Genomic DNA, 16910 nt, shown 5'->3' with positions numbered 1-16910 from the left:
GTGGGGGTGCTGAGCAGTATTTCTGTCTGTAATAAAGCCCTTTTTTGTGGAAAAACTCATTCTGATTGGCTGGTCATTTCTGAATTTAATGTATTTTAATTGACTGATTTTCTTCAATGAACTGTCACTCAGTAATTGTTTTTGCTCAGTATAAATGAATTAGTGGAGGAGCTTAAGATGTAGCTGCTTTCGGACTTCCATCACTCTGCCCACAGTGTGGGTCTGTACAGCAGTGATGAATGCTTTGGAGAGCTTGCCTGCTTCCTGCTTTTAAAGTGTGTATTGACTCATAAAATACCATTTCCTCCTCCATCGTTTTATTACAAAAGGCTTTGGTAATTCTAGTACTACTGCAGCTCTGTGAGAGTATTTCTATTTCCTGCTTCCTGTGGTGAGCTGCAACTCCCCAGAAAACAAAACACTCACTGATTGGTTGTCATCAGTGTGTTCTCCCTTTGTTGAATGTTTTATTTCTGTTTTATCCAATATGATTTTGTAAAAGAATGGGTATAAAAGTGAGTAAGGGAGAGCAGTCTTCAACTCCCATTCAAACATTCAAAAACTAATCAAAGTATAAAAGAACCAATGTTTTCAGTTGTTCATAATCATATCTGGTTTATTAGCTAAGATGAAGTATCCCTGTTTCAGAGTTTAGATAATGATACAATCACACAAAGCACCAATACCAGATCACACAAAGCCCCAATACCAGATCACACAAAGCCCCAATACCAGATCACACAAAGCACCAATACCAGATCACACAAAGCACCGATACCAGATCACACAAAGCACCAATACCAGATCACACAAAGCCCCAATACCAGATCACACAAAGCCCCAATACCAGATCACACAAAGCCCCAATACCAGATCACACAAAGCCCCAATACCAGATCACACAAAGCACCAATACCAGATCACACAAAGCCCCAATACCAGATCACACAAAGTCCCAATACCAGATCACACAAAGCCCCAATACCAGATCACACAAAGCCCCAATAACAGATCACACAAAGCACCAATACCAGATCACACAAAGCCCCAATACCAGATCACACAAAGCCCCAATACCAGATCACACAAAGCCCCAATACCAGATCACACAAAGCCCCAATACCAGATCACACAAAGCACCAATACCAGATCACACAAAGCCCCAATACCAGATCACACAAAGCACCAATACTAGATCACACAAAGCCCCAATACCATATCACACAAAGCCCCAATACCAGATCACACAAAGCCCCAATACCAGATCACACAAAGCCCCAATACCAGATCACACAAAGCACCAATACCAGATCACACAAAGCACCAATACCAGATCACACAAAGCCCCAATACCAGATCACACAAAGCCCCAATACCAGATCACACAAAGCCCCAATACCAGATCACACAAAGCACCAATACCAGATCACACAAAGCCCCAATACCAGATCACACAAAGCACCAATACCAGATCACACAAAGCCCCAATACCAGATCACACAAAGCACCAATACCAGATCACACAAAGCCCCAATACCAGATCACACAAAGCACCAATACCAGATCACACAAAGCCCCAATACCAGATCACACAAAGCACCAATACCAGATCACACAAAGCCCCAATACCAGATCACACAAAGCATCAATACCAGATCACACAAAGCCCCAATACCAGATCACACAAAGCACCAATACCAGATCACACAAAGCACCAATACCAGATCGCACCAATACCAGATCACACAAAGCCCCAATACCAGATCACACAAAGCACCAATACCAGATCACACAAAGCACCAATACCAGATCGCACCAATACCAGATCACACAAAGCACCAATACCAGATCACACAAAGCACCAATACCAGATCACACAAAGCCCCAATACCAGATCACACAAAGCCCCAATACCAGATCACACAAAGCACCAATACCAGATCACACAAAGCCCCAATACCAGATCACACAAAGCCCCAATACCAGATCACACAAAGCACCAATACCAGATCACACAAAGCCCCAATACCAGATCACACAAAGCACCAATACCAGATCACACAAAGCACCAATACCAGATCACACAAAGCCCCAATACCAGATCACACAAAGCCCCAATACCAGATCACACAAAGCCCCAATACCAGATCACACAAAGCACCAATACCAGATCACACAATGCACCAATACCAGATCACACAAAGCACCAATACCAGATCACACAAAGCCCCAATACCAGATCACACAAAGCTCCAATACCAGATCACACAAAGCACCAATACCAGATCACACAAAGCCCCAATACCAGATCACACAAAGCACCAATACCAGATCACACAAAGCACCAATACCAGATCACACAAAGCACCAATACCAGATCACACAAAGCACCAATACCAGATCACACAAAGCCCCAATACCAGATCACACAAAGCCCCAATACCAGATCACACAAAGCACCAATACCAGATCACACAAAGCACCAATACCAGATCACACAAAGCCCCAATACCAGATCACACAAAGCACCAATACCAGATCACACAAAGCCCCAATACCAGATCACACAAAGCCCCAATACCAGATCACACAAAGCCCCAATACCAGATCACACAAAGCCCCAATACCAGATCACACAAAGCCCCAATACCAGATCACACAAAGCACCAATACCAGATCACACAAAGCCCCAATACCAGATCACACAAAGTCACCAGTGTTGTTTTATCTTAATGGACCTCTGAGTGGGGAAATAATTACTTGAAGCCCCAGGGTGCAGTTTGAGGAAAGCTTGAGAAATGTGAACATTCTTATTTTTATGTCGTAGGCTACTCCAAGCAACGAGCAGGAGGTCTATCCCAAATACAACAGGATAATGGGGCAATATTTCAAAATGGGATGATTTCACACAACCTTTTGTAGAAAAAAATCTGGCCAAACAAGTTTCAGATGAATTGGGCATTTTAGAAGTGGAAACATTATGAGATATATTTGTTTACTTCAACTAGAGGTCATTAGGCTATTCAGATGTTTTCCACAAATGAAAATAAACAACAGCAGAAGACTGCACAAAAACCCTGTCTCCGTCACTCTCTGTGACTAAAATGTTTATTTGATTTGCACCACAGCACAGGTTTCTAATTGAGAGTATCTACACCTGCTAATTTAACCGATGTATTGAACAAATATTCTACTTCCTCTGTTGAGTTGTTTGTATTTCTTTAGTTGTTGGGTAAATATTCAAGGATTATGCCATTCAAGGCTATACACACCTGTATCCCATATTTTCACATAAATCACTGTGTAAAGCTCTGAATTCCCTATGCAAAGAATTTGTCACCTTCAATGATAATATCCTAATTACAGATGTGCAATCAACCAAATACTGTTCTGTCCTGGCTGGAAGATGATATTAAAAACGACAATTTATTACATTGCCTGCTAATTTTCCCAGATCTCCCCATGGCTATCATAATGCAATTACAGTATATCATCTGCTGTCTATTTGTCATACAGGGTATGTTTCCCTGAGAGAATGATCAGTGGGTTAATCATATTTACACAAGAGGGCCACCCACCAGTGTTTCTACTGTTACTGGTGAGGGATTGGGTGATTTAACACATCCCCTCGTTCCAATATTAACTTAATTCACTGAATGATATGGCACCTACATTTTTAACCCCTGATGATTGACACTGGTGCGCAGAAAACACTGATATCCAAAGGGGTTGAACTTGTTTATTGTTAGGAACAGTTTCTTAGTGCTATTACGGCAAGGAATTTTAACAGTTACAATTCCTTGTAATATGGCACGGTGGGAGTTTATGTGAGCAATTCTAAATATATGTAACAGTTTCTTTCCTGTTTCTTTCCTGTTTTTCTCACCATATTGCGTGCCCCCAGGTGGTGCACAAACAATAACAACAGAAGGGCATATTGCCATCGGGCCTTTATTGGAAAATATCTTTTTTGCATGTGTGAACATTTTACGAGATATTATTTCCTTTTCTTTGAGTGGACTGCATGTTGACATATCATTTGCTCTCATGTGGGGTTATCTGGAGTTCAAACTAGGCAAAAGAAGGAGTAAAAATGTGTGATGAAACCTCCGTGGAGGTCCTGTCAGTTCTTCTCTGAGAGCTCTCCTTTCAAGTAAGCTACCCTTATGAACCAGGGAATATACTAAAGACTCAAGTTCCCTTAATGAGCATTCTTATCTTGTTGTTATCTTGTTGTGCAATTATCTCACTGTGCAGTCAAATAAAACCATACACACATCTCTAATACCTACAGCAGTACTGTTGTTCCACCTTCAATATGTCGAACCTGCACCTTGTCTATCCTGTCCCTGTTCATACTGACTTCTAGCCCGAGTAGACACTTTGTCCTCGTTTTGCGCACCATTTGTCACCTTCCCCTCTCAGTGGGTGGCGATAATGTGAAGTGCTTAACAAACGAGCCCAAGAGTTGCTGAGCTGTTCCTGTAATGGCATCCGTGTCTCGCCAGTGTCACGGAGGGAAGGGACGCACTGCAACGCGCTCCGGTACTAGCAGCCTCCATGTGTTCTCGCTGACCTATGCACTACCTGCGCTCTAATGGGTCATATTTTAGCTCCCATGGTGGTGACAAATGGCTCCACTCTAAAAGCCCTGTCCAAGCTGCTGAAACTCAGTTGATATATGGCGGAGTCCCTCTGATAAATGCCCCCATCAGTCCGCATGTGACGCCGATTCATCACCTCTCTGAGGTTTATGTTAGGAATCCATATTGGGTTTTAAATGAAAGAGAATATCTTGCAATTCAAAGTCATTGGGTTTCTCTGATGCCGCACACACACACACACACACACACACACACACACACACACACACACACACACACACACACACACACACACACACACACACACACACACACACACACACACACACACACACACACACACACACACACACACACACACACACACACACACACACACACATATATAAAGTACCGTGTGTAAGTTATATACACACACACACTCTCTCTTACTCCCCAGTCATTGCCAAAACACGTCGTCCTGCCTGAGATTGCATTTTAGTAACAATGTTAAAATGTCCGCCTTCAAGGGCAGTCCCAGTAATTGTGTTTGTCTACATCACACTGTTTTCCTTTTGCATGGTTTAGACAGTGATATGAAAAGATTTATGGGATTCATATTTATGAATTATAACATTTTGCATTTCATGGATAGCTGAATGTTATTGATAAAGGAAGCTTAGATTGTTCCTTTCAGAGCATCCCAATATCGTATTCAGATTGTTCTAAGCAAGTCATCCTTGAAGTTGGGTCTTTCGTAATTACAATTTCAAGTAAGTAAGAGAAAGCATTACATTTCGATTAAAATACAATGTACTGTTTTTAATGAAAAAAAATATTTGATCATAAAATTGTTTACATATACACTGTTATTGTCTACTAGTCTAACAAGTTTTGCCCATTATAAACTGTATACGAGTGGTATTTCTTACTTATGGCCCTTGAGTGTTATTTAAACAGCACAGAAAATATTCCTCATTGTGGACCACAAAGACATCTCCACAAGGCGTTATAAAGCACAAGTCAATAACCGAGAGAGACGACACAGTCTTTGTGCTGTGCTTTTTTGCAGTTGCACTGCATGAATGACCGATCAGTAGCCACGTACCGTATATCGCAATCTAGATACCTGTCTGCACATTTTTGCTGCAATGACATAATTTTGTTGTATAAAAGAGTCTGTGGGTCTGGGATTAGCTGGTTACGTATTTATGCGTGAGGGTGCCGGTTTATGGTTCAATCATGTGTTCCAAGTTCCAGGAGTTCCAGAACCCAATGCTCTGTCATTGTCATGAAAAGAGGGCACATGAATCACACATGTCCAACACTCTTTCACCTTGTTTAAAATCCAGAACATTCATTTTCCTGCTCCAAGGCCGTTTCTTTCTTTACATGGAGTTGTCTGGCAAGTCTATTACAGTCACCTTCACCTTGACTCCAGCCACACAGAGTTCTGTGAGAGAAGAGGCAGAGCCGGGGCGGGTGCTAGGACCCAGCATTGACTCAGTTTGGTCCACCATCAACTTCCTGTAAAAGTGTTGGCTTTGCAGAGATGTGTATATGATGGAGCAAGCCACAGCAACCACGATGAAAAGCACAGCACATGCAGCCATCACCACTGTGTCCCACTTCTCACTGCTCTCCACGGTGTGAGCCAGTCCCTTTGTGGTGACATTGACACAGTCCCTGTTGTGTCCGAGCTGCATGCTCGTGACTTCCACACACACCCGGTACTGGGTGGAGGGGTTTAGGTGGGTGAGACGATACACCTTCACATCGGTTGGTACTCTAGCAGTGTATGCCATGGAGGGATGCTTAGCATTCGCCATTGTGAACCACTTTATGTTGGATATAAGACCACCGTGAGTGTTATCCCAAGACACCAAAACAGAGTTGGGCTGCACTGATCTAACGTCCACATGTAAAGCATTGCCATTATCAGAAGGATGTGGAAAGTATCCATCTACCACCAACAACACAGACTTGAGGTCTGCACCAACAAGATTGTGAGCAACACAGGTGTACAGCCCTGCCTCAAGCATGGTAGCGTCATAGATGTCAAAGGTCCCCTCTGGATGCATGTAGTACTTATCAGACACGCTGTTGGGCATGACTCTGTCCCCGGAGGGGGTGACCCAGTATATCTCTGGCTCCGGCTCTCCGAATGCCCGGCAGTGAAGCGTCACCGAGCTCCTTTTCCCAACGGTGACACGATCTGGGAGGCTCCCGGGCGAGATGAGCGGGAGGCAAATCTCAGTCATCTCCCTGAAGTGGACCTTGCGGACGTGCTGGCCCTGGTACTCCGGCGGCTCCACGCAGAAGAGGGAATCTGGCTCCATGAAGCGCACGCCGGTCAGGTTCATGTTGATCCAGCGGATGACGCAGTCGCAGCGAATGGGGTTGCTGTGCATACTAACCTCACGCAGGTTGGGCAGGGAGTCCACAGTGCTGTGGTGCAAGGCGCTGAGGGCATTGCTGTTCAGCATCAGTGTTTCGAGTCTCGGCAACTTCTGGAAGGCATTGGGGTGGATGTAGGAGAGCTTGGGGTTGTTGGTGGCCTCAATCTTGGTCAGCTCAGGGAGATTGTTGAGGGCAAAGCTGTCGATGGACACCAGCGCAGGCATGCTGTTGATGCCCAACTCTTTGAGGTGGATCATGTCCACAAAGTCCCCTCTCTGAATCCTCTCGATGGGGTTCTTGTTGAGATCCAGAAACTTCAGGCTCTTGGCTTTCTTCAGAGCGGCCTGTGGCACTCTGTCAAACAGGTTGTCAAAAAACGAAACACTCTCCAGGTTGTCGAGGCCGACCAGAGTGTCATCTGGGATTTCGGAGAGATTCATCCTGGCCAGAACCAAGCTGCGTAGGTTGACCAAGGGCTTGAAGTTCATGTCTGACAATTGAACAATGGGGTTCTCCCCAATCATCAGGATCTCAAGGCGGGGTAGAGGCTGAAACCACACCCTGTTGATGCCCCTGAGGTGGTTGGAGTTGAGATGGAGCCGCAGGAGCCTCCCTAGCCCTCTAAAGGCACCAGGACTGATGGATGAGATCAGGTTGTGGTTGATGTAGAACTCCTGGAGGTTGGGCAGGGATGGAAGACAGTTGTCTGACAGGGCCTGAACCCAGTTCTCCTCCATGTGCAGTGACAGTAGCTGGGTAAGTGGACCCAGATGGACATCGCTCACAGAGGATATGTTATTCTGGGATAAATCTATCTCAGTGATATTAGCCAGGTAATCCAAAGGTTTCTCAACACTTATGATATTGTTGGTCTGTAACAATAGCACCTGTGTGTCTGAGGGCAGTCTCTCTGGCATTGACGATAGGCCTAAGTCATTACAGTCCACCGTGGGAGCCTCTGTATAAATAGAGCTTGGAGAGAACCAGGGTCGTATCTCACACTGGCACAATGCAGGACAATGAGCAGCGCCCCCCTCCGAGGCCAGAACAAAAGCTGTCAGAGCAAGCTCCGCTAACAAACAAGCCAAGAACGCAGTCTTCTTCATCTTGGCCCCCTATTACCTTGAACTAGAAATGGGTCCTTATGGAGTCAGCTGTTAGCACTGTTAACTTCACAAATAAAGGCTCATTTGTTACCGCAGTGAGACAGAACAGATTTCTGCTGATGCCTGGTCCCTAAAGCTTTGGCCTTTTTGTAGTCGTTGTCTAGTCCTTGGCAGAGAGTAAAGGAGCAACCTTTCTTCAATTTACACTGTGCCAGGTTGTCAGGCAAGTTGGATGTGTGAAGGTCAATGTATCCTTCAGGGAGTCTGTCGGTGAAGAACAGGGAGGGTTGAGGAGGAACGCTCTGGCTTGGGCTGGGGATGGATCACTCTGTCTTCCATCATTATTATCCTCAATCACAGTCACTCATCGTGTCAATTTCCATCTGGGGAGAAAAATATCAGAAAAAAATACATTCAGTACTACATGGCATTATTTGGAGACTGTTTCATATATTGACATTTAGGAATATTGAGACATATATTCTATGCTCGTTTGATTTTATTGCTTTCACTTCGACATCAAAATTCTGAGTTATGATTGACTTGACCTTATATATATTATTTGACAGGTTGGTGGCTAATAAATGTGCATCCCAAATGGCACCTTTTTTCCTATATAGTGCACTACTTTTAACCAGAGCCTTATGGGCCCTAGTCAAAAGTAGTATAATATAGGAAATATGGTGCTATTTTGGATGCACACAATAGCACTTTGGAGTCACTTAATATCCCTGCAGGGCAGGAGATCTGCCAGAGGATCTGGAATTTTAAACAGCGATCTTGCACACAGCAGTAATACAAATCCCCCCAAAACATTTCCCAAAAACTTTGCATCAAGAACAGTTTGAACAGCTAAAACATTGTGAGCCAGAGCCTATCCCAGTTTTACCATCCACCCTAATTAGCTACATTTCGTCATCCACCCTAACTCTGCCGTTGTGAACTATGTATTCACATACACGCAGCAACTGTCGCACTCACACACAACTACCCACGATCACTTCAACTGGAGTATATGACCTCAAGGCACTTCAGATTCTCCCAAAATATCTCTGAAGCTTGCTACAGGTCTTGTTCTGTCTCTTCATTCTCTCCTGCATTATGTATGAGGAGTTGAATCAAAGTGGTTCCTACAGGTGACAGGTCTGTGCCGGGGTTTGCTTATGTCGACTGCACATATTGATGCTTTGATTCATTTGTGACCTTGAGTGCAGAAGCCACGGCTCCGTGTGTGATAGTAGATGAGCTGTCTGTAAGGCTATAAGAGCAGGGCTGCTGATGAAGACTCCCTATGACAGAGCACTGTGCATATATTAGCTTGTTTATGGCAGTCAGTCAACGCACACAGGTGGAATCAAGAGGCAAAAATATTTTTGCTGGTCGTTTCTTTTTTGTGTGCCTAATGTTCTTGTGCTCAGCCATCTGTGTAGGACCTGTGTTCAGATTCTGTCCAAGCTGCTCTGTGCCTGATATTATACAGCACGTGTAATATCCACACACATTTGGTGTTTCATTGCTAAGCTATTTATGTCAAGTGTTGAAATAAATACTTAAGTGTGGTAATGCTAGCTATCATTTGCAACGATCATTTTCAGACTCCTTTATTTCATACAAGGGAATGGTTTTATTGGCAAGAGATTTCTCCATATGGCCCAGGTGGTAGAGTGTGTAACCATATTATGTAAATATGTTTTTCACAGTAGATCGGAAAAATATACTTAAAAGAAAATAACCCCCATGCTAATAAGGAGAGCAAGTATTAAATTGTAAACTGGATGAGCGATGCTCTCCTGTTTGTGTCCACGAAGCTCACGCTAATTTCCCTTTTTATTACTTAAGAGCCTGTTGTTACTTCACTCACATGCCTTCCTCTCATAATTAGATCAAATGGATGTTTGAGTGGTGGTAAATGTTCTTCCAACATTATGTTAATAAAGTATATTTAGCTGCGGGAAGAATAGTAGAGATGAGGTGAAGATGCATTGGAAAGCTGCTGCTGTTGCTTTGTGATGCTATTTCAATAGAAAGGCTAATCTCCGACAGGTAGCTAACACTCCTTGCTTGTGTTTAACACGGATGATAACACCATGCACTTGTATAACGTATTGTCTAGTTGTGTGTAACACGGGTGATAACACCATGCACTTATATAAAGTATTGTCTCGTTGTGTTTAACACGGATGATAACACCATGCACTTGTATAACGTATTGTCTAGTTGTGTGTAACACGGATGATAACGCCATGCACTTATATAAAGTATTGTCTCGTTGTGTTTAACACGGGTGATAACGCCATGCACTTGTATAAAGTATTGTCTCGTTGTGTGTAACATGGGTGATAACGCCATGCACTTGTATAACGTATTGTCTCGTTGTGTGTAACACGGGTGATAACGCCATGCACTTGTATAACGTATTGTCTCGTTGTGTGTAACACGGGTGATAACGCCATGCACTTGTATAATGTATTGTCTATTTGTGTTTAACATGGGTGATAACGCCATGCACTATAATATATTTTCTAGTTATTTATCTTATTTAGCTCCCTTAGGGATTTATTTTCCACTTGTGTTTTTGTTTGATATGCTGCAGCTGTATCAGCAGAGCACCCATTATTTAATGTATAATTTAACCCCCCCTCTCTCTCAAGTAGAAGATGTGGCCTTCGAGGCCAGGAGGTTGTGGTAAGAGGAAACAATTGATTGTGCGATTAAGTCAAGGGGTGTTGACCTCTGTGGACTCATTTGGGCTGAGGAAACATAGGGATCAGTCCACACGCGGCAGGCCAGCCGCCTGCCACTTAGTAGAGAGTGCATTGCATTCCCAAGTCCCAAATGCTACAGTTAGTTACAGTTCAAAGGCAGCACTCTTTTAAAACACCACAAAAAATATAACACATTTACAGAAATCCCATCAAAGACTACAAAAATGGAATCGTGTTTGTTACTTTTATAAATAGGGAATTAAGATAACAATGCACTCTGTCACTAGCATGCTAACAAAGAATATCTGGGAAATCAGTATAGCCATATGAAAGCTGTCTACTTCACAAATAATTATTGCACTACCTATATTTTACCACTTTTAAGTGCTGAATATTGACATTCTCCAAATGGATGAGGGGTGTATGGCAGATAAGGGGTTGATATACACTACCATTCAAAAGTTTGGGGGTACTTAGAAATGCCCTTGTTTTTTGTCTGTTAAAATAACATCAAATTAATCAGAAATACAGTGTAGACATTCTTAATGTTGTAAATGACTATTGTAGCTGGAAACGGCAGATTTATAAATGGAATATCTACATAGGCGTACAGAGGCCCATTATCAGCAAACATCACTCCTGTGTTCCAATTGCACGTTGTGTTAGATAATCCAAGTTTATCATATTAAAAGGCTAATTGATTATTAGAAAACCATTTTGCAATTAGGTTAGCACAGCTGAAAACAGTTTCCTGGCAATTTTTCGCATGGAATAGCCTTCATTTCTCAGAACAAGAATAGGCTGACGAGTTTCAGAAGAAGGTTCTTTGTTTCCTGGCATTTTAAGCCTGTAATCGAACCCACAAATGCTGATGCTCCAGATACTCAACTAGTCTAAAGAAGGCCAGTTTTATTGCTTCTTTAATCACCACAACAGTTTTCACCTGTGCTAACATAATTGCGAAAGGGTTTCTAATGATCAATTAGCCTTTTCAAATTATAAACTTGGATTAGCTAACACAACGTGGCATTGGAACACAGGAGTGATGGTTGCTGATAATGGGCTTCTGTATGCCTATGTAGATATTCCATAAAAAATCCATTGTTTCCAGCTACAATAGTCATTTACAGTATTAACAATGTCTACACTGTATTTCTGATGAATTTTATTTTATTTTAATGGACAAAAAAATGCTTTTCTTTCAAAAATAAGGACATTTCTAAGTGGCCCCAAACTTTTGAACGGTAGCGTACCCAACTGTCCTTTTTCATACAGTGAAACAGACTCTGTACTAGATGAGGGTCCACGGGCCACAGTGCAGTGTGTTCCTTCCCTACACCTCCTAATGTAGTAGACATGTCATGAAGTGGTTGCAATTCGCCATGTTTATTCACTAGCTAGTCAGGCAGCGAGTGACAAGCATGCTGCAGCTACAGTATAGAGGGGAAAGGATGTGATGTGCAGCGCGCCACCGCGCCAAGGGGAAGTGACACCCTGACATTCTGCCACATTAATATACCATGGTATTGTGACAGATCTTACTGGTCTTGATGTTGTTAAGCCTAATGAATCTTTGGAAGGTAATAGCTTTTTAGACTACAGAATGAACATTTGCTCTGTTGCTAATCTCTTTAACGTTAATGTGAAAATTAGAATGTTGATGAATGAATGTGCAGTGTCTCTGATACCTGTCATGTTACTTCTCAAAGAAATGTGACATAGAATTGGGTTGGGGTAGAGTAGACAGACAAAACAAAACATGTGTACTTAAAAACAGGTATGTACAAGAGGCAGTGTGATATAGAAAATGGAGGATGGAAATAGTGGCCATTTAAAAGCTGCTGGGGACAAAGTGGTGTTTTATTTGTGCATTTACAGTAGCCCAGTATAGCAACACATCTCTTTTCACAGTCTTTTAATCAGTGCCAGAAGTCCAATTCAGTCACATCCTCCAATTTTTCTCGAAAAGCATTAAATGTGCCACCACTTTGTGATGCATCAGTAGAGTTGTTGACTTTTCTAATGTTTAGTAACAGTCTTGTAGTTTGGAGGCGGGGGGTGGGGGGTGGGAGGTGAGGTGAGGGAGTGGGAGGTGTGGTGATGGGGTAGGAGATGAAGTGAGGGGGTGGGAGGTGAGGTGAGCTGAGATGAGGGGGAGAGGTGGGGTGGAAGGTGAGGTAAGGGAGTGTAGGGAGGAGAGGTGAGGGGGAGAGGTGAGTGGGTGGGAGGAGAGGAGAGATGGTGGGAGGAGGGGAGGTGAAGGGATCGGAGGAGGGAAGTGAAGGGATCGGAGGAGGGGAGGTGAAGGGATCGGAGGAGGGGAAGTCAAGGGATCGTATGAGGGGAGGTGATCGGAGGAGGGGAAGTGAAGGGATCGGAGGAGGGGAGGTGAAGGGATCGGAGGAGGGGAAGTCAAGGGATCGTAGGAGGGGAGGTGATCGGAGGAGGGGAAGTGAAGGGATCGGAGGAGGGAGGTGAAGGGATCGGAGGAGGGGAAGTCAAGGGATCGGAGGAGGGGAGGTGAGGTGAGGTGATCGGAGGAGGGGAGGTGAGGTGAGGTGATCGGAGGAGGGGAAGTGAAGGGATCGGAGGAGGGCAGGTGAAAGGATCGGAGGAGGGGAAGTCAAGGGATCAGATCGGAGGTGAAGGGATCAGAGGAGGGGAGGTGGGGTGAAGAAAATGGAGTGATGCAAGTGCCCCTCTCTTCTATTGCCGCCCCCCCCCCACCTCTTTTTGTATTGATTTACCATTAAATCTATCCAAGTTAAATCTGTTCTTTCAACGTGACCTGCTCCCTCGTGTTCCCTATAGCGCTACCGGCTACAATATCACCCTATAGCGCTACCGGCTACAATATCACCCTATAGCGCTACCGGCTACAATATCACCCTATAGCGCTGCCTGCTACAATATCACCCTATAGCGCTACCGGCTACAATATCACCCTATAGCGCTGCCTGCTACAATATCACCCTATAGCGCTACCGGCTACAATATCACCCTATAGCGCTGCCTGCTACAATATCACCCTTTAGCGGTACCTGCTACAATATGACAGTCTGCTACATGTTGTCATTGCTGCCGGAGCAGCCCACCATGAAAGCCTGCATTAGCTATGCTAGCAACGTGCCTGTCATTAGCATTAGCTGTATGGCTACATTCATTAGGCCAACCCACTGTGTGGTACCCATGCATAATGACATCCCCCTTGCATCTGTTCAACGCCGCCTGCAAATAAACAGCAATTTAACAATTAATTAGGGATCGATGTTAAGCTGTCAACTCCCCCAGGCTTCCTACCAATCCCCTCCTCCTCCTATCTACCCTCTCTCATATGGTCTACTGTCACACACACACACACACACACACACACACACACACACACACACACACACACACACACACACACACACACACACACACACACACACACACACACACACACACACACACACACACACACACACACACACACACACACACACACACAGTATGGTATTCATGTAAACATGACCTGCCTGTTGATTTACAATGTTATTTGTATGTATGCACCATATAAAATGAGTAGGGTACAGTGAACTCACCACACACATTTTTCACTATGGATTAATCTATCACTATCACAGCTCATTGCATAAATACCAATCGTAATACATTAACTGGTAAAGCATGGGGTGTTAGCTGTCAACATGCCCTTTTCCACAGGCTCAGGTAGGACTAGTTCTGCTGCTCTGACTGTAAAATGCATGGGATTTACTTTATAAAAAAACATTGTATCAGAATCTGAGTCATACTGTATCTGCTGGGAATGCGTTTTCCCAATGTATCAAATCAATCTTTGTTTATCCCTTGAATCCATGTGCTACGGTACACCGATATTCTCGTAGTGGGGATTTTGCAGGGTAGGTAGGTTGTGTGGCGTGGTTTTCATTTGACGCTTTATTGAGGGAGGATAGTATTGGAAGGAAGTTTTCACCTGAAAAAATACCAAATTGAGCTAAATCTGTCAAAGGTATGTTATACACAGGAGTTTGAGGTTGGCTTGTGAATCTTAAGTCAAGATTTTAGTGACAAACAGAACCCGTCTACTTATCAGAAATAATTCATGTTTGATAGTAATGCTATTTCACATTACTGATATTATAATTAGCCTGCTGATTTTTATTTATTTTATAGAGTAAATAGTTTTTGAGAGATGCACACATTACAGCCATTGTTAATGCATGGAATGGTGTTGAGTGTGAGGTACAGAATCTTGTAGCGATCTATTCCTCTCAAACTTTGTTTCTGTTCAACCAGTCAGTGTGCTTTGCTTTAGTGATGTCTGCAGAGTGACATCACAGATTCAACGTGTACACTTTCACTTTTTGTCTAAAGCACCAGTACTGCTTTCTCTTGTGGATTCATCACTCCAGTCCCCACCCGTCTGCATAGAAAACCTTGGGAAAGCAGGACGACCATAGAAGAGGACAATATGACGACTGCCTCTTTAAATATGTTCGTAGCCAGGGTATTCCCCATGATATTGGTGCATTTTTTTGCATAGAAATAGACAATTGTATGCATAATTAGGCTAGTTCTTGAAAACAGAATGATGCAGTCATCTTTCTGACCCCGATTTAGTAGCTAACATTGTGACCGTGCTGAATGAGGTCTGCTGCTCACTAAAAATGCCTCAGTGTGACGTTGTTTAATTATGAACAAGCCCTAAATGCAGCCGGGTGATGGGAGATGGCGAGAAAGAATGAGGGAGATGAGGTGAGGTGAAAGAGAGTGGGAGAGAGAGATGGAGAGTTGGGGGGGGGGTGCTGTTCTGGTAAATTAAGCAGGCAGTGGTGGGGATGTATTTTTCCTCTGGTTCGAGGAGAGTTCTCCACAGCCCAGCACTCCGGCTCTGTCTCGCCAGGATTCCTAAAAGATGCGGACAACTCCTAAATAAATCCTCTTTGAGGTTCGTCCTCTTGGCATACAGTCAAATAGTGTCCAACTGTAAACGCAGACAGTACTTATGTGTTATGATCCATCAGTGAAAACGGAAAGGGGTCTCTTTACCCCGGGCTTATTATTGGTTTACCTCGTTGAGTTCTGGTCTTTTCTACTGATGGCAGATTCCCTGACTTGTCTTCTGTTCTATCCCTGACAGACACACAGAGGCGAGTATACTTCAGTTTTGATATTTCTCTCAGATGTACCTGTAGAGCGATCCTGCCGAGATAACACCTCCTTCATTCCACTCTAGCCTGAAAACCACAAATCTCTCAAACCGCTTTCAAAATACACCCTGATGCCAATAATAGGCACTTCCTTCTCTGAAACCTCTGCATCCTACATATTCATCCAAACATTTCCTTAAGCAGCAATGACAAAATGCCTGTGATGGACTCCTCAGCCTTTCATTTCCTCAATTCCACCCCCACCCCAATCCCCGGCCAAGCCTCCCACATAACTGCAGGCTGTGCCTTCTGCCTTCTTGGCTGCTAACTCCCTCCACACAGACACAGGTTCAACTCAAGGACTACCGCATTGTCACACTGAAAACCAACCCTCTACCACACCAAACAAATACACTTGCCTCATACACACACAGGAGAGAGAGATAGATAGAAACTTACCAGTGGAAGTGAGTCCCTTCACACACACCCTCATGCCTGGAACCCACATGCTTTAGAGCAATAGTCCAGCATGACAGTGTGAGACTCAGATCACAGCAGGTTTTTCATGTGTATTTCCAAGAACATGCGTCTTCTTCTCCTTTCGTCGCTAGAGAGGCAGAGAGAGAGAGCGCGAAACAGGAGAGGGAGGGAGAGATGGTTTAGCTCCAGCTCTAAAACCATTCCACTGTGTGTGTGAGAGAGGCAGAGGGAGGGAGAGAGAGAGAGAGAGAGAGAGAGAGAGAGAGAGAGAGAGAGAGAGAGAGAGAGAGAGAGAGAGAGAGAGAGAGAGAGAGAGAGAGAGAGAGAGAGAGAGAGAGAGAGAAGGAACCAGGAGAGGGGAGGGAGAGATAGGTAGCTCCAGCTCTGATATCGTTCCACTGTGTGTGTGTGTGTGTGTGTGTGTGTGTGTGTGTGTGTGTGTGTGTGTGTGTGTGTGTGTGTGTGTGTGTGTGTGTGTGTGTG

General features: G+C 43.9%; 1 protein-coding gene and 1 pseudogene across 1 annotated transcript; one reads left to right on the top strand and one right to left on the bottom strand.

Moving 5' to 3' along the window:
- Positions 1-16910, top strand: part of LOC124040076 — a 181311-nt pseudogene that overhangs the window by 139384 nt on the left and 25017 nt on the right.
- Positions 4972-16849, bottom strand: LOC124033870 (leucine-rich repeat neuronal protein 3-like). Its single transcript, XM_046346251.1, has 2 exons — positions 16407-16849; positions 4972-8472 (listed from the first exon to the last, which is right to left on the bottom strand). Exon 2 carries the CDS (start codon positions 8087-8089, stop codon positions 5972-5974), a length of 2118 nt encoding a protein of 705 aa, XP_046202207.1. The 5' UTR covers positions 8090-8472; positions 16407-16849; the 3' UTR covers positions 4972-5971.

This window comes from Oncorhynchus gorbuscha, linkage group LG01, assembly GCF_021184085.1.
Source record: "Oncorhynchus gorbuscha isolate QuinsamMale2020 ecotype Even-year linkage group LG01, OgorEven_v1.0, whole genome shotgun sequence".
In the NCBI taxonomy this organism is placed as follows: domain Eukaryota; kingdom Metazoa; phylum Chordata; class Actinopteri; order Salmoniformes; family Salmonidae; genus Oncorhynchus; species Oncorhynchus gorbuscha.
This window is presented reverse-complemented; position numbering and strand designations above follow the sequence as displayed.